Source organism: Hylobates moloch, unplaced genomic scaffold (assembly GCF_009828535.3).
Source record: "Hylobates moloch isolate HMO894 unplaced genomic scaffold, HMol_V3 SCAFFOLD_7, whole genome shotgun sequence".
Classification (NCBI taxonomy): Eukaryota; Metazoa; Chordata; class Mammalia; order Primates; family Hylobatidae; genus Hylobates; species Hylobates moloch.
The window spans coordinates 110,512,258-110,535,007 of NW_026652282.1; the positions used below are offsets into that span (position 1 = coordinate 110,512,258).

A 22,750-nucleotide genomic window follows, 5' to 3' on the forward strand; every position below is an offset into this window, starting at 1 on the left:
TACAGGCGTGAGCCACCGTGCCCGGCCGTTTTTATTATTTACTTATTTGTTTGTTTGTTTATTTATTTATTTATTTATTTATTTATTTTTTGAGACAGAGTCTGGGGCTACAGGCGTATGCCACCACACCTGGCCAATTTTTGTATTTTTAGTAGAGACGGAGTTTTACTATGTTGGCCAGGCTGGTCTCGAACTCCTGACCTCATGATCCACTCACCTCAGCCTCCCAAAGTGCTGGGATTACAGGCGTGAACCACTGCACTCGGCCGCCTCTCCCATTTTTAGAGAAGGCACTGCTCCTTCATGCTTGCTGGTGTTTTTTTGTTATTTCAATCCATTGATTGTTTAAATTCAAATATACATCAGATAAATCACCAAGACACAGAACAATATGGCTTTCCCTGGGATTCAAGATCTGACGTTTCTTGAGTAAATCTTAGAAATGTGTGTGTGTGTATATGGGGGAGTATTGGTAATTTGAAGGGAAAAGGAATGGAAGTCTTTGTGTTTATCTACTTTCTTCTTCTGTTCCTAACTGGAGAATTATATACTTGTCTGAGGTCAAGGTTAGCAGAATAGACCTTTTTATTTTCTTAAGCCATTAGTGCCTGATAGCTTAATGTTCTCTGTATTGAGGAACAAGTTAGAGATGGGCTTAAAAGGAATTTAATTTTAGGATACAAAGAGTCAAGACCATGGAAAATGAGATAAAATTCTCAGGTGCTCAGGAAGAAGTGTTTTCCTTTACATATGAAGCATGTCCTCAGATGATCACTAAGAGATGATCTAGGGAAAGGCAGGGTGATGATAATGATTTGCGTAAGTATTCATTGGCAGGTCGTGTTGACCTAGTTATAAGTAGTTGAGACTTTGATGGAGAAATCTGGACTAGAGCCTTCAAAAGACTAGCGGGGCCGGGTGCTGTGGCTTATGCCTGGAATCCCAGCACTTTGGGAGGCCGAGGTGGGTGGATCACCTGAGGTCAGGAGTTCAAGACCAGCCTGGCCAACATGGCGAAACCCCGTCTCTACTAAAAATACAAAAAAAAATAGCCAGGCGTGGTGGTGTATGCCTGTAATCCCAGCTACTGGGGAGACTGAGGCAAGACAATCACTTGATCCCGAGAGGTGGAGGTTGCAGTGAGCCGAGATTGCACCACTGCACTCCAACCGGGGTGACACAGCAGGACTCTGTCTCAAAAACAATAAAATTAAATAATAATAATAATAAAAAAAGAGGCCAACAGACAAGTTACCTTAGTTCACCATCTACTGTAAATCCCTGCCAAGAAAGGACCAGGAAGTAGGCTCAAAATCTGATTTTCCCTCCATCTTGTTTTTTGTTTTTGAGATGGTCTTGCTCTGTTGCTCAGGCTGGAGTGCAGTGGCACGATCTTGGCTCACTGCAACCTCCGCCGCCTGGGTTCAAGTGATTCTCGTGCATCAGCCTCCTGAGTAACTAGGATTACAGGAGTGCACCAACATGCCTGGCTAATTTTTGTATTTTTAGTAGAGACAGGGTTTCACCATGTCACCCAGGCTAGTCTCAAACTCCTGATCTCAATCTGTCTGCCTTGGCCTCCCAAAGTGCTGGGATTACAGGTGTGAGCCACCATGCCCAGCCAGATTTTCCCTCCTAAACCTGTGCCTAGTGCTTAAGAGGACTTTTTTTTTTTTTTTTTTTTTTTTTTGAGATGGAGTTTAGCTCTTGTTGCCCAGGCTGGAGTGCAATGGTGAGATCTCAGCTCACCGCAACCTCCGCCTCCCGGGTTCAAACGATTCTCCTGCCTCAGCCTCCCGAGTAGCTGGGATTACAGGCATGCGCTGCCACACTCGGCTAATTTTGTATTTTTAGTAGAGACGGGTTTTCTCCATGTTGGTCACGCTGGTCTCGATCTCCCGACCTCAGGTGATCCACCTGCCTCAGCCTCCCAAAGTGTTGGGATTACAGATGTGAGCCACCACACCTGGCCTAAGATGACCTTTTAAGTGTTGTCACTTTTGATCTCATCCACCCTTTATTGTCACCTTCTTGCTACAGTCTAGGCCATGCTATCACTGGTTTCCAAAATGTAATTTCACCTTATTTAAAAATCATTTTCCTTGGCCCTTTACAACTTGTAGAATTTAGGAATTTGGGGTACAAAGCTGTGCCTGGAGTTCAACTCTTAAAGTGATGTTTTAGAGGCCTGCCAGCTTTAGCAGCTGCAATTGAGGACCGCAGAACAGGAGGCATGGGCTTGCGGCTTGCCCCAGGTGGCCGTCTCTATGCAAACCTACAGCTAAATGTGTCTGCTTGCCTGCTTGCATCCCTTCTAGGATTAATTCATGCTTTCATTCAACAAACATTTATTTAACATAATGAGAGCAAACCAATAGTTCTAGTACATTGGTGGTGAGTGCCCTAGAATAGTATGTCCGGGTCCAGTGGGAGTCCAGATGCAAGATTGACAAACCTTCTGGTGGGAGAATAAGGAAAGGCTTCCCAGAGGCAGTGGCATTTGAGCCCGGGCTTGAGGAATGCGTAGGAGTTTGAGGTGAGAGCTGGTATTTCCCTGAGACAATAAGAGCACAGTGTGGCTGGGCACGGTGGCTCATGCCTATAATCCCAGCACTTTGCGAGGCTGAGGCAGGTGGATCACCTGAGGTCGGGAGTTCGAGACCAGCCTGACCAACACAGAGAAACCCCGTCTCTGCTAAAAATACAAACTCATACCGACGCCTGCTGCCAAAAGAAAAAGCACAGTGTGTTTGGGGAAGGTCCAAGTTGGAATGAAGGCAATCTTGGGGTACTGTGGGACTCGAACCAGGGAAAGTCTCCCAGGACTGGAAGGTAAGGAGCCTGGTGTGTGCTGGGTGGTATATTTCTCTTATGGGTAGTCTGGGCCCAGCAGGAACTGAAGAGGGTCCGGTTTGACAGTGGTGCTAGCCCTTAATAATTAGGGAAACGGCCCTGAGGGGTCATGGCCGTTTCTGGTTTAAGTTCCACAAAGCCTTGAACATAACAGCTCTGCCTCCTCTGTGGTGGGAAGAAACAGCAGGATTGATTTTCAGTCCTGACTGAAGCCTGCTATGACCTCTGTTCCCTCCTGCCGCCCGCCTCCACCAGCTGCACCCTCATAACCTTGCCTGGTTGACCCAGCTCTTCCCGGGCCCCCTCCCCTGCAAGTTACTCCTGTCCCAGGCTCTTCTCTCAATGGAGCAAGTTAATGTTTGCTTAGCTCTGCCCACCCCTCTTCTCAGAGGATTTGAAACGCGGCTGCATGACATTTTGCAGCGCCTTCGGGGCTGGACTCAGGTGTGGGTATGGCTGGAGTGGCCAGGACTGCTGTTGCTTGGTCTGGTTCTGTGGTTCTCTGGCAGCTGCCTTCGACGGCAGGGATTCTGCTTTCAAGGTGTGATTTCAGGCAGGGTGGGAGCTTGCAAGGGGGGAGTGAGGATGCAGCCCACTCCCTTTTGTATGGCCAGGAGGGGAAAGAATGTAAATAAATGGCACCTTCCCATGTGGGGTTGCGTGGGGGAAGTGCTGCTTGTTTCCCCTCGAGTACTCCCCCTAAAACCGTCCCTGGCAAGTCTAGTGGGAACACGCTTCCCCCGGCCCAAGGCTGGGCATAGGTCTCGCTTTTGTGGTCTCTCAGGAGTTGATGTGAAAGTATGTTTTCCCTTTCCCTCAGGCCCTCCCTTCCTCCCCTTCCCTGAGACCACCCTGACTGCATCTAAAGCCCTTGCCTCTCCTTACAGTCATTTCTGTTTGTCACCAACAGTCACTTCCAGCAGTGGAGCCCTCCCACTTCTGCCAGCCCAACTGCCTTTTAAAGGGAACAAGCCTTTCCCCCTCGGTTAGCCCCTTCTGGATCCCTGAAAAGATGGGGAGAGGCCCGTGGTGATCCCCCTTGCCTTTTTTGCTTCTCTTGCCCCAGGTACAATTTTGGAGTCCCTGTTTCAGTGGGAGGGAGGAAGTTAGCAGGGCCCTCCCCCTTCTTGTTGGGGTTGGCTCCAGCACCCTGACTGCCCTTTGGCTAGGGTGACTGGGGAGGCGGGAGCTGGCTTCTTCAGAGCTGTCTTCAGGAGCTTGGGGTGAGCCTCTAAAGAAGGGAGGCAAAAATTAGCCAGACGTGGTGGCGCATGCCTATAATTCTGGCTACGCAGGAGGCTGAGGCAGGAGAATTGCCTGATTCCAGGAGGCAGAGGTTGCAGTGAGCCAAGATCAAGATTGCGTCACTGCACTCCAGCCTGGGTGACAGAGCGAGATTCAATCTAAAAAAAAAGAGGGAAAAAAGGAAATAAAAAAGGGAGGTCACCTCAGGCACAGTGTATTTCCCTAGGGGCACACAGAGCAGTCCTGTGCCTTGCCCACCCAGGAAACGCACTGCAGCATCTGTGTTGGGGTTTTATTCTTTAACCTAAACCTCCTCCTTGGCCACTCCCACCCACAGCTCCCAAGGGCAGGGGGCAGTAGTTTTTTATTGTTGTTGTTGTTGTTTTGAGACAGGGTCTCACTCTGTCGCCCAGGCTGAAGTGCAGTGGTGGGATCTCGGCTCACTGCAACCTCCGCCTCCCAGACTCAAGCGATTCTCCTGCCTCAGCCTCCCAAGTAGCTGGGATTACAGGTGCCTGCCACCATGCCCGGCTAATTTTTGTATTTTTTAGTAGAGATGGAGTTTTACCATGATGGCCAGGCTGATATCGAACTCCTGACCTCAGTGATGCACCCACCTCAGCTGGCCTCCCAAAGTGCTGGGATTACAGATGTGAGCCACCATGCCCAGCCTAATAGTTCTTGCTATACTTAAAATACCAGATTTTCAGTGGGTAACTTCACCCTTCCAGTCTGATACCACCCCCTCCCTTTTTTTTTTTTTTTTTTTTGGTCAGGATGTACAATTTTCTGTGATGCTCACCTGAAATTTGGAGAAGACTTTTTGAGCAGGGGGAGATGCATTTGAGTTTTCCTCCTTTGGGACCCAGCTCTCTGGCCTTGAGCCCTTTTCTCTGGGGCATATGAACCTGAATTTGGGGTCTGAGGCCTTTCGGACGAGAGAGAACAAAGTGGTGCTGGGAGACTGATGGGGGGGTGGGGAGGGGTGCTGGCAGTAGATAGGATGTAGGCAAGGATAGAAGGAGGGTAGAAGGGAGGATGTTGACTAGAACTCTAGAAAAGGGGGCAGTGTCTCCTGGAGGGAAAAAAGTAGTATTCTTAAAATGCCTCTCAGCACCCAGTGACCTGGTGGCCTCCAAGTGGTATCATTACCAGTGCTAATAAACGTGTCTCTGCTCTAGGCAAGCCAGGAGGTGAATAGGTGATGATTCGGATTTAGACCTGAAAACACAACAGGGGTTTATTTGTTTTAGAAGAGGATTACCCATATGACACTTTCAGCCAGCTGCCCTTAGAGACTTAAAATAAGATTGTATTTAAAAGAAAAATGGATTTTGCACGCCTTTTGAGGCATTCAGTGGTTCTCATGTCTCTCCCCTTTGAGCAATGCCCTGTACATCCTGGATGGTCATTTTGGCAGGTAAGCTTCAGGGAAAAGGTAAAAGTGCTTGGGTGTCCACACTTCTGGCAAGAGCCCTAGAAAACAGGGTAAACAGTCCGAAGAGGGGAGTCTAGTCAGACTGGGCTCTGGTAGAGACTTGCAAAGCTAGGTGTGGAGCCTCCACTTTGTAACCAGGAACCCAGGAACCCCTAGTCCCTTGTAATCCCCCTCACAAGTTACTACAGTAAGTGAGACAGGAAGGTTTTATGGGGACCCAGGCAGGCAGGAGGCATTCTGGGGAAGGTGGTGTTGGCTCAAATCCTGGGCCTCATGTCCCTTCTCTGGTTGTATCTTCCCTGCTAGAAGAGCACCTCTTTCTGATGAGGAGTCAACGACAGGCGACTGCCAGCACTTCGGATCTCAGGAGTTTTGTGTCAGCAGCAGTTTTTCCAAGGTAAGAGGCTTTATGGAGCCACGTGCTGTCCACCAAAGGATGGAGCTGAGCTGCCTGGGAGGTGTGCCCAGCCTGCCATCCCAAGAAGTGGGCAGGAAGGGACAGGGTCTCTCCCAGGAGTTGGTGTTGGTGGGACACAAATTGGCTGGCTGCCCTCTGTGTCTTCCGAGACCTGGTTGGTCGAGTTGCAGAGAAGACCAGCAGTTGCCTCTCAGGGGCCTCAGGACACTTGCACCATCTGCAGGGAGCTGGCTGAGATGTGCATGCTATCCTGTCGTTGCAGGTGGAGCTCACGGCAGTTGGAAGTGGCAGCAATGCCCGGGGGGCAGACCCAGATGGCAGTGCTACAGAAAAACTTGGGCACAAGTCAGAAGACAAGCCTGACAATCCCCAGCCAAAAATGGACTACACTGGGAATGTGGCAGAGGCTGAGGGCCTCTTGGTGCCCCTGAGCAGCCCAGGAGACGAGCTCAAGCTTCCCGCATCCGACAGCACCGAGGCCAGCAACAGCAGGGCCGACTGCTCCTGGACTCCACTCAACACCCAAATGAACAAACAGGTTGACTGCTCACCTGCCGGAGTAAAGGCTTTGGACTCTCGGCAAGGTGTTGGAGAGAAGAATACTTTCATTTTGGCAACTCTGGGAACTGGAGTCCCTGTGGAGGGGACCCTGCCCCTGGTTACCACTAACTTCAGTCCTCTGCCAGCCCCTATCTGTCCCCCTGCTCCTGGTTCGGCCTCCGTGCCTCCCTCTGTTCCAGATGCATTCCAGGTTCCCCTCTCCGTCCCTGCCCCAGTCCCCCATTCAGGGCTTGTTCCAGTCCAAGTTGCCACTTCGGTTCCAGCTCCTTCCCCTCCCTTAGCACCTGTCCCGGCTTTGGCTCCGGCGCCACCGTCAGTGCCCACACTCATCTCTGACTCGAACCCCCTTTCCGTTTCAGCCTCAGTCTTGGTGCCTGTGCCAGCTTCTGCTCCCCCTTCAGGCCCAGTTCCCCTGTCGGCTCCAGCTCCTGCCCCGCTTTCAGTCCCAGTTTCAGCTCCTCCCTTGGCTCTCATCCAGGCTCCTGTGCCCCCTTCAGCTCCGACCTTGGTTCTCGCTCCCGTCCCCACTCCGGTTCTGGCTCCCATGCCAGCATCCACGCCTCCAGCGGCCCCTGCTCCTCCGTCTGTGCCCATGCCCACTCCAACCCCATCTTCCGGCCCACCTTCTACCCCCACCCTCATCCCCGCCTTTGCTCCTACACCGGTGCCTGCACCCACCCCAGCCCCCATCTTTACTCCAGCCCCTACACCCATGCCTGCTGCCACACCAGCTGCCATTCCCACCTCTGCACCCATCCCGGCCTCCTTCAGTTTGAGTAGAGTGTGCTTTCCTGCAGCTCAGGCACCAGCTATGCAAAAAGTCCCCCTGTCCTTTCAGCCAGGGACAGTGCTGACCCCAAGCCAGCCGCTGGTATATATCCCACCTCCAAGCTGTGGGCAGCCGCTCAGTGTGGCCACACTGCCAACCACTCTAGGGGTTTCCTCCACTCTTACGCTCCCTGTCCTGCCGTCCTACCTGCAGGACAGGTGTCTCCCAGGCGTGCTAGCCTCCCCGGAGCTCCGTTCTTACCCGTATGCATTTTCTGTGGCCCGGCCTCTGACTTCGGATTCCAAGCTGGTATCTCTGGAGGTGAACAGGCTCCCCTGCACTTCCCCATCTGGTAGCACCACCACCCAGCCTGCACCCGATGGGGTCCCTGGGCCTTTGGCAGATACCTCCCTCGTCACTGCTTCTGCCAAGGTGCTTCCAACTCCACAGCCTCTGCTGCCAGCCCCCAGTGGGAGCTCAGCCCCACCGCACCCCGCCAAGATGCCCAGTGGCACCGAGCAGCAAACAGAAGGGACTTCCGTTACCTTCTCTCCTCTTAAGTCACCGCCACAGCTGGAACGAGAGATGTCCTCTCCACCTGAGTGCAGCGAGATGCCCCTTGATCTATCCTCCAAGTCCAACCGCCAGAAGCTTCCATTGCCGAACCAGCGCAAGACACCCCCCATGCCTGTGTTGACCCCCGTGCACACCAGCAGCAAGGCCCTCCTCTCCACAGTCCTGTCCAGGTCTCAGCGCACGACCCAGGCTGCCGGTGGCAATGTCACCTCCTGCCTGGGCTCCACTTCCTCGCCCTTTGTCATCTTTCCCGAGATCGTGAGGAATGGGGACCCGAGCACCTGGGTGAAGAACTCAACCGCGCTGATCAGCACCATTCCTGGCACCTATGTGGGAGTGGCCAACCCAGTGCCTGCATCCCTGCTGCTGAACAAAGACCCCAACCTGGGCCTCAACCGTGACCCCCGCCATCTCCCCAAGCAGGAGCCCATCTCTATCATTGATCAAGGAGAGCCGAAGGGCACTGGTGCCACGTGTGGCAAAAAGAGCAGCCAGGCTGGTGCTGAGGGACAGCCAAGCACAGTGAAACGATACACCCCAGCCCGCATTGCCCCTGGGCTGCCAGGGTGCCAAACCAAGGAACTCTCTTTGTGGAAACCCACGGGGCCGGCAAATATTTATCCCCGGTGTTCAGTCAATGGGAAACCTACCAGCACCCAGGTCCTGCCTGTTGGCTGGTCCCCGTACCACCAGGCGTCTCTGCTTTCCATTGGCATTTCCAGTGCCGGGCAGCTGACCCCCAGTCAGGGGGCGCCCATCAGGCCCACCAGCGTTGTTTCGGAGTTTTCTGGTGTGCCATCTCTCAGCTCCAGCGAAGCCGTGCACGGACTTCCCGAGGGGCAGCCACGGCCTGGGGGCTCCTTTGTTCCAGAGCAGGACCCTGTTACAAAGAACAAAACTTGCCGGATTGCTGCCAAGCCTTATGAAGAACAAGTCAATCCTGTCCTCTTGACCCTCAGCCCTCAGACTGGGACCCTGGCACTGTCTGTTCAGCCTAGTGGTGGGGACATTCGAATGAATCAGGGGCCTGAGGAATCAGAGAGCCACCTCTGCTCTGACAGCACTCCTAAGATGGAAGGCCCCCAGGGGGCTTGTGGCCTGAAGCTGGCAGGAGACACGAAGCCTAAGAACCAAGTGCTGGCCACCTACATGTCCCATGAGCTGGTCCTGGCCACCCCCCAGAACCTGCCCAAGATGCCTGAGCTGCCTTTGCTACCTCACGACAGCCACCCCAAGGAACTTATCTTGGACGTGGTTCCGAGCAGCAGGAGGGGCTCCAGCACAGAGCGCCCACAGCTTGGAAGCCAGGTGGATCTGGGGCGAGTGAAAATGGAGAAGGTGGATGGTGATGTGGTCTTCAATTTAGCCACCTGCTTCCGGGCTGATGGCCTCCCAGTGGCTCCCCAGAGGGGCCAAACTGAAGTTCGGGCTAAGGCTGGGCAGGCTCGAGTGAAACAGGAAAGCATAGCGGTCTTTGCTTGCAAGAACAAGTGGCAGCCAGATGATGTGACAGAATCTCTGCCATCCAAGAAGATGAAGTGCGGCAAAGAGAAGGACAGCGAAGAGCAGCAGCTGCAGCCACAAGCCAAGCCCATGGTCCGGAGTTCCCACAGACCCAAGGTGAGTGCTGAGCTAAGGTCCAGGGTGGGGCCGAGACGCCGCTGGTCTACTTTGTGCCACGGATAGCAACCTCCTGTGACCCCTACCCTGTGACACAGTGCTGTTGGGCAGCTGTGTGAACCGAACGGATTGGAAGGCTTTTGTAAAAAGAATAGTGACCTGCTGTCCCCTCCCTAGGTCACATTTTCCATATACGGTGTCTCAGCATGGGGAGAGGCTGGCTTGTAGTTTGTAGGATGTGGGAAATGATTCCGTCCCTGGGGTAGGGAAGCCATTGTCCCAGATGAGGTCGGAAAGCGGAAGAAGATATTGCTGAGGGAAATCAATGAATAACAGGCTCTTCCTTGAATAACCATTCTTCCTTTTCCTTTACTGAGAGAACACTGGCCTTGAGAACTTAGGGATGGGGAGAGCAGGGGCCTCTGACGGGGTTGTTCCTTGCACCGCTGGTGGGGGGGCCTGCTTAGGATTTGCTGGGAGCCTTGTGGGGTCAGAGCCAACTTGGCTTCTGTGTTAATCAGTTTTCTACCCGCTCGAATGCTTGAGGCAGCAGCTTTGGGTTTTGGCCCATTGGGGATTGGATGGGCAAGGCAGGTTGGGTGTCTGGGTGTTGGTCTTAACAGGCTATGGATGGTGGCAGAGTTCTAGGCAAAAAGGTGGGCCAGGAACACTTGATGAGAATCCCCTGGTCTCCCAGAAGGGACCAGAGGCTACTGGTGATCCAAGGAGAATCTTGAAACATTTGAGGATAGGGTTTATTAAAAATCTAGAGCAACTTGAAGTTCTGTTAGCAAGCTTTCCAGTTGGATGTTGATGTACACTAAGGGACAAATTTTCTGGCTAGAGCACTGTGAATTTGGCTGTGGCACAAGTTTGTGGTCTTTTTTGGACCATAGACCATTTTGAAAAGCTAATGAGAGCTATGGACCCTGTCCCCAGAAACGTGACCTCAGAATTTTGCCAATAATTTTAGGGGGTTCATGGACCTGACCTCTGCCCCATCACCCAAAGCTCACCCAGGGACTCCAGGTTAAGAACCCCTGGGATAGGTATTTGGGTGGCTTTTAACTCACAAACCTCACAACCACCCTGGTATGTCAGAGACACGTGAAGTAGGAACGTGGGTCATGACGCAGTAGAGCATATAACATTTGGCAGGTAATTGCCATCTGCACTTGGTGGTAATAAGAATAATAATTCATGTCGTTAGAGTTGTGTTTCTACATTTGTTATCTAATCCTTACAGTAACCATATGAGGTGAATGCTACACCAATCTACAGGTGAGAAAATAAATGAAACAGAAGCTCAGAGAGGATGCATTACCCAGTTACACAGCTACTAACTGGCAGAGCTAAAACTCAGACTCTGGTCTCTGGTTCCAAAGTCCATGTTCTTCTTCAGCTATACCATATTATCTTCCACTCTCTTTTTTTTTTTTTTTTTTTTTTTTGTTGTTGTTGTTGTTTTTGAGTCAGGGTCTTGCTCTATCACCCGGGCTGGAGTGCAGTGGCTAGATCACAGCTCATTGCAGCCTTCACCTTCTGGGCTCAAGCAATCTCCCACTTCAGCCTCCCAAGTAGCTGGGACCACAGGTGTGTACCACTACACCTGGCTAATTATTTTTTTGTAGAGACGAGGTCTCACTATGTTGGCTAAGCTTGTCTCAGACTCCTGGGCTGAAGTGATCCTCCTGCTTCAGCCTCCCAAAGTGCCAGGATTATAGGCGTGAGCCACCTCACCTGGCCATCTTCTACTCTCCGCCCGTGGAACTGTTTCACTGAATGTTTTGCAAGTTTTTGTTGCATGGCTACTGTATGCCAGTCCTTCCCAGGCAATGGGAATACCTCTTCAGGAGGATGGTATCGTAGATTGATGAGGAGTATGCTCCCTGGAGCCAGACACAGAGCCTGGGTTTGAATTTTGGCCCCACCTCTTCCTAGCTGTGTGCTATTAGTCAAGCTATTTAATCTCTATGGCCTTCAGTTTCTTAATCTATACACAAGGCAATAATAGTATCTACTCATAGAGTTGTTGTGAAGATTAAATGAGATGATGATATAAAATGTCCACAATAGGCAAATCCATGGAGACAGAAAGTAGACTAGTGGTTGCCTAGGGTTGGGGAGGATGGAAGAATTGGGGAGATGGGTATTGGGTTTCCATTCAGGGTGATGAAAAAGTTCTGGAGCTAGATAAGTAGGGATGGTTACATAGCTCTATGACTATACTAAAAACAATTGAATTTTACACAAGTGAATTGCATGGTATGTCTTAATAAATTATATCTCAGTAAAGCTGTCATTTTAAAAAAGATTAAAGAATGCAATATACATGAGTGTGTAGAGTAGTATCTGGCACATAGTAGGTGTTCAGTTAGTGTTAGTGGTTGCTGTTATTGTTAGCATTACAAACAAAATAGATGTGGCCCCGCCTCTCATGAAGCTTATGTCTTACAGATGACTCAGTGACAGGTGGGCACTGCCCCATCCTATATTAGATGAACAGTTCAGTGGGCCCACTGTCAAATGCAGAGTGCAGAGAATAAAATGACAGGATCGGGGGCCTGGAAGCAGCTCTTCGCAACTGCCTGTAAGGATTTAGTAAATGTCTATTTTTTGGGAGTGCAAATCACTTCATTCTTTCTTTTTTTTTTACATGCCACCTTCCTGAGAAGGAAGCTGTTGATCAGCAAACTAAGATCAGGTGTTTGTTTGAAACAGCCCCTTTCAGGGCTTGGCCAAGAGTGAAAATAGTCTCCTGTTGCCAATACCACCTGCCCAAGGCCTCTCAGGATCCTAAAGGGCCTTCTGCATCACCAGCAAAGAGAGGGAGTTCTGCTTCATTTGGTGCTGGGTGTATTTTATTGTCTTCTCATTACTTGGAAAGCTCTTTGGAAAATATTTCAAAACTCTGTTAACCAGAACATTCATCTCACACGGTCTCCCCATCCTCCCAACTTCATGCATAAGTTGGAGTGTGTGAAATATTTTTATTCCTGACCTCAGGTGATCCACTCGCCTCGGCTTCCCGAGGTGCTGGGATTACAGGCTTGAGCCACCGCGCCCTGCTAGATGTTCTGTTTTACTTGTTTTTGTCTTCGGAAGTAAAAGTTAATGATCTGTATTTGAAAGAGCCAGCTAAGAATGATATTCAGAAATAAATAGGACATGTTCAAATGTATGTGCATTTGACTTTATTCCCCCTGACTTAAAATAGTTTTTCTCCAGCCGTACCTGAAGGTCAGTTTTTAAGCAGTAGTTCCTCATCTTCCTCTTTCCAACCAATGCTTTCCTCCTCCTAACACTTTAGTTTGTAGGAACTGGCAGTAAGCCAAGGGGGAAACTGAACTTGAATTTTTAGCTCAGGCCTCTGGTGAAAATAAGCAGCAGGAGGAGTTCATGGGATAGGAGGAGTCCTGGAATTTGATGGGTAGTGGTGACTCCCTGTCCCTGGAGAACTAGGAGGCCCCCGCCCCCGAAAATGTTCCATCAGTAAGGTATGTGCCATCCCCTTAGCTGGAGGTACACCACGATAACCTTCTAGCAGGCGAGGCATGGGTCAGCTTAGGGGAAAAACAGCTCAAGCAAGTTTAACCCTTCCTTTCCTCCTCGGACCTGCTTTTATTATTCCAACGTTTTGCTTATTCTGCACTCCCTGCATACTAGAATACTGGAAATCCCTACATTGCCCTATTTCTTGTTTAGTGGCACAGAGAGACCTCAAAGCTTGTGAGAATACGCGACTGTTAGGCTGAGAGTGTCCTTGCAGTGTGTGAGCACAGCCATTGTACCTCTTAGATGCGCCAGGCAGTGGGCGTGGGAGAAGCTGAGCTGAAGCAGTCGAGGAAGCGATTCGGGGAAGATAGGTAGCAAGAGCTGATGCCCAGAAGCCCGGGCTGGGGGCCAGGAGCCCCGGGTCCTAGTCCCAGTCCTGGGTCTTTCTCACTCCAAGCACAAATGTGCTAACTTGCGGGTTGGCCTGGTAAGTGGCAGTCCCTGAGCCAGTGGACACATGGAGTTGTGTGTTACCCTGGACAAGTCATTCAACCCTTTGTCTTGGAGCCTCCATTTTCTTATCTGTTCAGTGGGGATAATATTAGCTTCTCCTCCCAGGGTTGTGGGGAGAATAAAATCCAATAATGGAGATGAGAGCATTTGGAAAAGTTGAAAGTGCTACAGAGTATAAAGTGGCATTATGAATACTGCCTGGGCCTTTTCACTGGGTTTTATAAATATGAGGATATTTGAATTGCTCCTGTGTCATGTTTTTCTTCTTACCTTAGTTGAATCTATTTTCTGGTATTAATTTACACGTGAAAAGAGACAGTTTTTCTTGAGTTGGCCTGTACTGAGAATTATTTTCAGTTGTTGGTGCAATACCATTCACAGTGAAGTTATTTGAACAATGTAGTCTCCCAACTTGCAGAAGAGGCATTTTGTTTAATGCCGGTCTCTCCATTGGTGTTTGGGTACAGAGAGTATGGGGCCTGACTTTGCACCTTTTAAAATGACTTTGGGTGTTTATTCACTGGCTTGTGAACGCAGACTCTGTAGACCTCTTTAAAGTGATGGGATGTGGACGCCTATGGGGATTAGCTGGGGCCCTGGACTCAGTCCAAAAGAGCCCCTGTCGCCCACTGTGGAAGGCAATGCACGGCCCCTTGCCCCTGGTCCCCCACTCTGGGCAGCTCATGCCTCTAGGTCAGAAACGGGACACACGGCTCAACCCCGGGAGAGCTTTCTTAAGAAGTGAAACTGACCTCAGACCTGACCCTCTACCTCTCCACAGTGCCGGAAGCTGCCCAGTGACCCCCAGGAATCCACCAAGAAAAGCCCCAGGGGGGCTTCAGATTCAGGAAAAGAGCACAATGGAGTCAGGGGAAAGCACAAGCACCGGAAGCCGACAAAGCCGGAGTCCCAGTCTCCAGGAAAACGAGCCGACGGCCACGAGGAAGGTAGGCCCCGCGGCCCTGGCCCTCTGGGCTGGGCTGCAGAGGGATCCCCAGGGCACGGTGGTGAGGGCAGAGGGGCTCAGGCGCCGACTCCTTCACTCTGGAAAAGTGAGGCTTCTTTACTGTGGAAAGAAGATATGATTGACCCCTCTGAAGTCTAAGGTGAGCAAGCAAGGATCAGGGGCCCCTTCTGCTCCCTCTGGGTGCTAGAATAAGGCTGAAGGAAGTGGTTTTCAGACACAAACACCAGGCACACAACACAGTAGCCGACCCATTTCCCAGCGATGGGTCTAGGCTCAAAGAAACAAGTTTAAGGAGAATTTAGACGAAAACCACAGAATGGGGGTTCATTACGCTGTCTTCTTTAGGTATACTGGAAAACTGCTATTCTGAAGAGATAAAAATAAATAGCTAGGAGAGTTTAGAGAAATCTTAAACGTTTATTATCATTTAGGGACACACAGGGTGTTTGGGATGACAGGGCTGGCATGTGTCCCTAACCTGTCCGTTTTGCCACTAATAGTTTCTGGGCACCCTTATCAGGAAGAGAATCCCCAGCATTCCTGAGCATAGGAGTCCAGGTTCATGGTCTTGCCCACCTGACATGACTATGACCTGCCTCTTCTGGTCTGTTTTTTTTTTTTTTTTTTTGAGACAGAGTCTCGCTTTGCTTCCCAGGCTAGGGGGAGTTCAATGGCACAATATGGGCTCACTGCGGCCTCAACCTCCTGAGCTCAAGTGATCCTCCCACCTCAGCCTCCCGAGTAGCTGGGACCACAGGCATGTGCCGTTATACCTGGCTAATGTTTGTAGTTTTGAAGAGATGGGGTTTCACCATGTTTCCCAGGCTGGTCTTGAACTCCTGGGCTCAAGCCATCTCCCTGCCTCAGCCTCCCAAAGTGTTGGGATTACAGGCGTCAGCCACCGCGTCTGGCCTCATCTGTTCCTAGCCGTTTTTCTCTGTTCACTGGCTCCTTGTTCCTATCTTCCGGCCTCACTCAATCCTCCAAGATTCACTGAGGTTGCCCTCCTCTGGGACCTGCTCCAGCTCAGTTAGAACTTTGTTTATTTTCTTTCTTTCCTTTTTTTTTTTTTTTTGAGATGGAGTCTCACTCTGTCACCCAGGCTGGAGTGCAGTGGCACAATCTCGGCTCACTGCAAACTCTGCATCCCAGGTTCAAGTGATTCTCCTTCCTCAGCCTCCCAAGTATCTGGGACTACAGGTGAGTGCCACCACGCCCGGCGAATTTTTGTATTTTTAGTAGAGTCGGGGTTTCACCATGTTGGCCATGCTGGTCTCCATCTCCTGACCTCAGGTGATCCACCCACCTCAGCCTCCCAAAGTGCTGGGATTACAGGCGTGAGCCACCATGCCCAGCAGAACTTTGTTGAGGTGCAGCAGCCTCAGAGTCCTATGGGCAGTGGGGCCTCCTACTTTCCTACTTTCTGGCACACTGTCACATTGATACTGTGCACTGCCTTTTCTGGTATCAGCAAAAGTGACCAAACTCCCAGTTTTTAAAAACCACCTGGAAACACTCATTGTCTACAAGAAACACATATGTGATGGCCACGTAAGGGGAGCGAATAAATGTAACCCAGATTAACCACAAGGTAAACACAAACTCTTTCTCAATCTTTCCCCCAAGCCTCACAGGTGGGCTTTCTGGTCTTTAGACTTTGATTCTAACATTTCTGCCTTCTGTCCCCAAACCACACATCACTCCAGGTTCCTTGGAAAAGAAAGCAAAGAGCAGTTTCCGTGACTTTATTCCTGTGGTTCTGAGCACCCGCACGCGCAGTCAGTCTGGTGAGTGAGACTAAGGTGATGGCCCCTCTCGGCATCTTCTATGAAAAGAGAGATCGAGATCTGGTTGAGCAGTTTTACCATGGGCCCAGGTGTTGAGTTGGGAATTTGATTCACTGTGCCACAATGCCCAGCTCCTTGCAGAGATAAGAGAGCCCTGGGTGGGGGCAGGGGACAAATAGTCCTCAAATATTGCCCACTGTTTGAGGATTATTTGTTCAACTTTTCAGAGCAGGGATTTGATATCTCTTGTTGGGAGCTGATGGTGGAAAGAGGTAAGGCCTGTGCCACTCAGGAAAGCCGGTTTAACTCCAAGCTTTGGCACCTCGTCATTACTGGGGCCAATCTCAGGCACAGACATTTAACTTTCGACCTTGGTCTTATTGCCCTATGTGACAGGCATCCTCAAAATTGGAAAAGTCATTGAATCACCAGGGCTGGCAGAATCACATTTGGCTCCCTGAATTTGTATTGGTCAACCTCTAGGGACTAAAAAAAGCTAGCCCTTTCTAGCCACCACTACCTTCTGCTAGCCTCCACACTGGTATCCAGGGCTGGAGATAGTTGTCCCAGTTCACCCAATTTCCATGCAAATTGGATAGAATGGGGAAGCAAGGTATAGTGTAAACTCAGTTATCTGACATTCTATTAACTGGCACCTTGGCACATGGCAAGCGAGGTGGTAATTGGGGCTCATAATGATGGCCTGGAGGCCTTGCAAAATCCTGAAGTGTCCTCTGAATTATCAAAGAGCAATTACATTACAGCCAGTCCCATTTTAGTGTTAAACACATTGTACTGTATTTGATTCTTTGAAAATTGGTGGTCCCTTTGTGATCTCTATGATGATTCTGTATTAACCAGAATATTAGATTAACCAGAACACTTTGTTTTGCCTGGTCTATATAACGGAAAATGTGCTGTTACTTGCTGTCTTTTAGCAGTGTGACTAACTTGAAGCTTTGGTCAAGGGCTACTTACTCTATTTGCCTCGAACCATTTCTTTCTTCTGCTGACCTCGCTTGGGTCTGGGGACTGTTGAGTTAATAGCTGGGCCTTGGGAGAAAGATGGTGGTGTCTCACAGCTGCTTCCGAGGAGGAAGGTGTCAAATCTCCTGTAGTGTGAAACCAGGCCAGTTTAGGATGTGCTTTTGTTATTAGCAGAGTTGAAGGAAAGAGTGGAGAGAGAAAATGGCCTCTTGGCAAGGTGGCTGAGGAAGGCAGGAAAGGTACCAATCCATCCTGGGGTGGTGGGGGAGGAAGGGGAAGCGCTTGCCCAGCGGTGAGGAACAGCTACAACTGGGTGGAGGGAGGTGCCTGGGAGGAAGCTCCACCCCTGAACTCTTGGCAAGTCAGGAGGAGGTGGGGTCAATTTAAGGGAAGTGGGCGTGCCTGGGTGCATTTGGGCATGACCCAACCAGGCTCTGTCACAGATCACAGGAAAGGGACTCCTTCTTGCTTCGCTTTTCTTGAGACTCTTCTCTTGTGATGATTCTGCTTGGCCGGGATGGCTCTGTCCCCAAGATTGGTGGTGCCACAAAAGGAGTATATCCTCCCTCGCCCTGTCTGAGACCCCAATTGCCCTCTCCTAGCCCCTGATTTCCCAGGGACCCATGGCCCTCTCCTGCCCTTCACAAAATACTTGGCACTTTATAAGAGCTAAGCAAGAGTTTTGGGCGTGAATTCAGGTGACACTGTAACGTGGATGAGTAAGGGTGTGTGTTTTTAATACTTGACGTTGTCTGGTATATTGGACTCTGTAAAGCACATATGCGTGAAAAGATCTTATTTGAGCCTCAAAACAGCCCTGTGAGGTCAGTAGGGGGAGAACAGTATCCCCATTTTATAGATGAGGAGACTGCACTGAAGGAACTTTCCCGAACGGTACAGCTAATAACTGGCAGAGCCTGAACTTGAACCCAGACCTTCAAACTCCTAGTCCAGGGCATTCACTTCGACACCATGCTTTATCCTTTGAAGAAGTACCTGACCATCCTCTGTACATCCCATCCACAGGAAGCATCTGTAGCTCCTTTGCTGGCATGGCAGACAGTGACATGGGAAGCCAGGAAGTCTTCCCCACAGAAGAAGAAGAAGAGGTAACCCCCACCCCAGCTAAGCGTCGAAAGGTGAGAAAGACCCAACGGGACACCCAGTATCGCAGCCACCATGCCCAGGACAAGTCTCTGCTGAGCCAGGGCCGAAGGCACCTGTGGCGAGCCCGAGAAATGCCCTGGAGGACAGAGGCTGCCCGGCAAATGTGGGACACCAATGAGGAGGAGGAGGAAGAGGAGGAGGAGGGCCTGCTGAAGAGGAAGAAACGAAGACGGCAGAAGAGCCGAAAATATCAGACTGGAGAGTACCTGACAGAGCAAGAAGACGAGCAGCGGCGGAAAGGGAGAGCAGGTAAGGCTGGCCAGGGGCTCTGCTGTCACCGCGGCCCGTTTGGCTTCTGGGAACCCTCGGGCATCTCTACGCCACCCAAAGGCTTCGGGACCCAGAGAAACCCGGTGCTATGATCTCCAGCTGCCAGAGGGGGTCACTCAACTCCAGCTCCGAGCCTTTGGCTTTGGGTTGACATTGAATGAGTTCGGATTGGCCTGCAGGTGAGCGGAGGACATGAAGGCCCAAGCCCTCCAGTTTCTTATAGAAGTCTGAACCTGTGGGCAAAGCCACGGTGACATCCTTGGCATGGGACAGCTGGATACCAGGGAGTTCTCTGGTTGGCTTGAGGGAGTCGAGTCTTTTGGGAGGACGGGTTCTCTCTCCTAGAATCTTGGGTTCAAGAAGACAGAGGGCATCGGCTGCCTTTCCTGGGATACTTGCAGCCTCTAAGCTAAAAAGAAGTACAGTGGGTTCTTCAAACCAACAGAAGAACTTCAAATAGAAACGGGCACAGCATTGCTTTATCCGTTAAAGCCACAGTGATTATTCAGAGGCGGAGTGAAGCTTTGAGGTGACCCAAAGTAGCATCATTTTTGTTGGACCTGAGTTGAGAAGGCAGGCAGCCCAAAGAGAAAACCAGGCTTTCTCTGACCACATCAAATGCTGTGATATACCATTCCGGAGGCACAGACTGTCACAAGACGCTAATATCAGTATGTTCCACTGAGTACTGTTCAGGCCCATTCCTATAGTGGATTTCTAAATGAGCAAAAAGCACATTTCTGGGTTTTATAAGAACACCTCTTGTCTCTCACTGTCATTCTCTGACCTCTACCCTGGAAGCAGCAATTGATTGCCTCCTATAATGTATTCATCCTGAGCTGCCGGTAAACATCCGCTGTCTCCTTATTAGCTAAAACTGAATAACCTCATATTGAGTGGGTAGTAGATTTCAGGTTTGCTATAATGCAAAGACGGCTTAACCTCATTTCCGGCTCTGTTTAAGTGGAGATATGTATGATACCCGTCATCTACGCTCGAGAGAGTAATTGAGCTAATTTTCATCAACTATGTGACAGAGTGGGAACAATTTTCTCTTTCTTCTGCTAGAGCAATAATAGATTGGTCAGGAATGAGTTGTCAAGCTGTTGGCCTCAGCCACTTGTGTTAGGATGAAGAGGAGCTTTTGTGTATCACCTAATCTTCTCTAATGGCACCTGGTTTCCTAGCATGGAAGCTTCCTGTGGAACGTATTGGCTCTTGGAACCAGAAGGACCTTCGAGGTTGCCTGGTCCAGTTTGCCACCCAATGCAAAGATAGAGATCTCCACAGCATTCTTGACAGGTGGCCAGCCAGCATTTTCATGAACACACCTCCAGTAATGCAGAGAACACCACCAATCAAGGCATCCTACTTGATTTGGGGGCAGCTCCAGTTGTTGGAAAGTAGGCCATTCTTCCTCTGTGGATGTGTCTAAGGGTTTTGCATTGAGGCAGCTGGATTTGGCACGTGGTCTGGTTACTTTCCTCCAGCTCTGATGATGGCATCTTCGTGCAGGAATTTGGCAAAGGCCACATGTGGCAGGTTACCCTACTTCTGTCTGAGCCTCCTGACTTTTCTTTTCATCTTGGTTTTGGTTATCTCCCTTCTTGACCTGCGGAGCAGGTAGGCAGAGCCACTTCCACTCACACACCTGCCACCTCCGCTCTCTAGTCCTTTGTGGGCTACTATAAAGCCTTCACTTCTCTGCAATTGAATAAACACCCAAGCCTGCCCTGCCCTGGGTAAACAAGGTGGGGGGGCTGTTTCTTTGCCTGTAGCATTGAACACTGTAATATGACTTCTTCATGTTTCCTGGGGTCCTCACAAGGCATGGTTCTGTTCCTTCCTCTTTTGCCTCAGCCTAAATGTGTTGCATCAAAAGCCGGAGTTTAGAACATTCTGACTGGAAGTGCTATTAGAGACCATGTAGTACAGCAATTCCTGGACAGGCTATGGGGCCCCACTGGCGGGCTGAGGCTAGCTGGGAGAAAGGGATGGCATGACAGCTGGCCTTCCAGGAACTGTGCATAAGCTGCAGCCAACTCCTCATGCTGAAATGATGGCTTCCACGTCTGGATCTGCCTTTGTCAATGTCACATGTGAGAGCCTGTGTCAGGGTTGGGGGAGGCGAGTTGAGAACTCTTCAATCTCAGTCCCTTCATTTCACCAATTGCTAGGCATGGTGTTCATTCCTTTGGGGAGGAAAACACACGGGCATGGCTCCACCTCAGGAGCTTGTGCTTAAATAACACAATAATGATGTTTTACTTGTTGTAACACTTTTTGAAAGGGGTTTTGCATGTATTATCTTAATTTAATTCTCATACCACTCTTGTGATGTAGATTATATTCTCCCCATTTTACAGATACGGCAACTGAGGCTCAGAGCAATTAGGACTTGAGCCCAGCCAATCACACAATTGATGGTCAAGCCAAGCAGCACTAATCTTGAGAGACGAGGCTAAACACACAATCAGTCGCCCCTACACATGGGGTTAGGACAGACCCTGTGAGATGAAGCTCTTGATAATGGAGTTCCCGGCAGGCCTTTTTGAAATTAGAATGTGCTTTGTTCAGCAAGCTGTGGCTAAATTAGAGATGTTGCTGGTGTGTTCTAGTGACACCAGTGACTTGATTTTCACCCAGAAAAGGCAACAGGTTTCTGCCCTTGACTGCCAGCTAAGTAGGCTCATGATGCCTTCTAGTTTCAGGGAGTTCCTGTAGCTTTGATCTTTGTGTCCTCAGAGAGTGACAAATGGAGCAGTCAGGTGAGTAGAGCTGAGGCCATGAAGGCAGCCTTCTACCTTTTCCTCCCTGTTCCCCATGTACTTGATACGTAATGTCAGCAGGACCGCCAGATTTGCTTTCATACGAGACTGGAGAAACAGACAAAGGGAATGGGGAGAAAAGCGAATAGAAATTCTGATTTGCTCTGGGCTCTGGGAAAAATCCTGTTAAAATTACCCTTATCTTAGGGCTAGCCAGATGGGCCGCCCCCTGCTGGCAGGGCTGGGAGCTGTCTCCTGCTTGTAGATGAGAGACTTCGATGCTGAAGTATGGTGTGTTCATTCAAGAAGCACTTAGTGGAATAGTCAGCACAGCACTAGATATCGATAGCTGATAGTTATACAACTTTGCACTGCAGTTCTAATCCCCAAAGTCCTCTGATTCATCTTAGAGGAAGGCATTGCTTTTCTGTGTTCCATTTCTCTGACATCCGTTCTTTTCCTGTTTCTTGCCTTCAGATTTAAAGGCCCGTAAGCAGAAGACTTCCTCCTCCCAAAGTTTGGAGCACCGCCTCAGGAACAGGAACCTTCTCTTGCCCAACAAAGTCCAGGGGATCTCGGATTCACCAAATGGTTTCCTCCCAAATAACCTGGAAGAGCCAGCCTGCCTTGAAAATTCAGAAAAGCCATCAGGAAAACGAAAGTGCAAGACCAAGCACATGGCAACCGTCTCAGAAGAGGCAAAGGTGTGTAGCTATCAAGAGGTATTGTAGAAGGTGTGTGTGGTGGTGGGGGCAGAGGAGGCAGGAGGGAAGGAGGGAGGGGCGGATGGGGAGGATCAAATTAACCCATATTTAGTAAGGCATTCTCAAACTAGTTCTCGAAGGGTTGGGGGTGGATTTGAAGAATGGGAACTAAAGTTATAGTTAACTGTAAGGTCTGGCCCATGACGGCTTTTCCTCTACAATCTTTAGATCTTCTTTGAGTTAAGGAAGAGTTAAAGAATATGGCAGGATGTTAGCTTGAGTAGCTCGTTAACATCCAATCAAGAAGCTTTTGTCTGGGTTTAACTTACTGGAAACCAATCTTGGAACTTTCTGAGTCAATCAAGGTAGAAAACAACTTGTAGGGGGAAGGATTTTAAGGTCCAGACAAAGGTTGATTGAGGGTGAGGCTGAAGGAATTCCACTGGGGCCCAGGTTCTAGCTACTCCTCCCCTCCCCTGCTCCCCAGTTCTTTAGCTTCTCATGGAAGCATAGGAGCCAGTGAGTGGGCAGTCACCAATCAACAGCCAGGCAAGCATTCCTAAAACCCTTATCCCAAATCAACATCTCTTTTGGGTCTGATGTTCATGCCAT

General features: G+C 50.1%; 1 protein-coding gene across 1 annotated transcript in view; it reads left to right on the top strand.

The window, feature by feature from the left end:
• The first annotated feature begins 6,239 nt into the window (after positions 1-6,239).
• Positions 6,240-22,750, top strand: part of BCORL1 (BCL6 corepressor like 1) — a 43,707-nt gene continuing 27,196 nt past the window's right edge. Inside the window, exons 1-4 of the mRNA XM_032757601.2 lie at positions 6,240-9,480; positions 14,270-14,435; positions 16,162-16,242; positions 21,912-22,138. Coding sequence (XP_032613492.1) covers positions 6,334-9,480; positions 14,270-14,435; positions 16,162-16,242; positions 21,912-22,138 — 3,621 coding nt within the window. The 5' untranslated portion in view covers positions 6,240-6,333. The remainder of the gene's footprint in view (positions 9,481-14,269; positions 14,436-16,161; positions 16,243-21,911; positions 22,139-22,750) is intronic.